This window comes from Eurypyga helias, unplaced genomic scaffold (assembly GCF_000690775.1).
Source record: "Eurypyga helias isolate BGI_N326 unplaced genomic scaffold, ASM69077v1 scaffold40231, whole genome shotgun sequence".
NCBI lineage: Eukaryota > Metazoa > Chordata > Aves > Eurypygiformes > Eurypygidae > Eurypyga > Eurypyga helias.
The window spans coordinates 4,955-5,645 of record NW_010230894.1 but is presented as its reverse complement, the minus strand read 5'-3'; the positions used below and the strand labels follow the sequence as shown (position 1 = coordinate 5,645).

Here is a 691-nt window from a genome sequence, read left to right as displayed (position 1 = left end):
GGTGTGGGTATCATTAGCCTATGCCCCAGACTGCAGCCTCTCTACATCTGGGTCTGAGTGCAGCCCTGATCCCAGCAGGTCCTGCCAAGCCCTCGCACAGCCTCTGCTTCCAGGGAAGGCTGAACTCCAGCTCAGCCTTATTTTTCTCATTAACTGTTCTAATGCAGACTTGCTTTTTCTTGTGCTGGGTTTTTTCTAATGTGAGCAGTGACTGAGGACACTGTTTTCTGGGACATTTTAACAATGGAGAAAAACCACAGGCTTCTGCTAGCACTAGCAGGATCGGCATCACAGACCAATACATTCCCTGATGTCTGTCTGTGCTCCTGGTGCTCTTTTCGTTGTATTCCTTATTCACCATCCGCAAGCCCCTGCTGAGCACCCACCTCCCTTATCCTGCTTTCAGGACACCCCCAGCCAGACCCTGCCACCTCTTCAGGAAAAAACCCAATGCTATCATGGCAAAGCAAAGGTGGGGGCAGGCTCCAGCTCAGGAAGAGCAGGGTGGTACTGAGGACACTGGTGGTAGTGGGGCTATGGGGAACCCAAGTGCGGCATGGACGAGGAAGGGGCTCCCGAGGGCTAAGACTGGCCTGTCCGTGTGGTGGGATTGGCTCACGGTGAGACTGCCCTGACCTGGCTCACGAGCTGGTGGCTGGGAGGAAAGGCGTAGGTTTGCAAACGGTATTTT

At 54.1% G+C, this 691-nt stretch overlaps 1 protein-coding gene across 1 annotated transcript in view; it reads right to left on the bottom strand.

The window, feature by feature from the left end:
* CPN1 (carboxypeptidase N, polypeptide 1) overlaps positions 1-691 on the bottom strand; it is a gene marked incomplete at its 5' end in the record, with an annotated part of 11,794 nt that overhangs the window by 6,153 nt on the left and 4,950 nt on the right. The window contains 1 exon segment of the mRNA XM_010160888.1: positions 387-399. Within this exon segment, the coding sequence (XP_010159190.1) occupies positions 387-399 (13 nt within the window).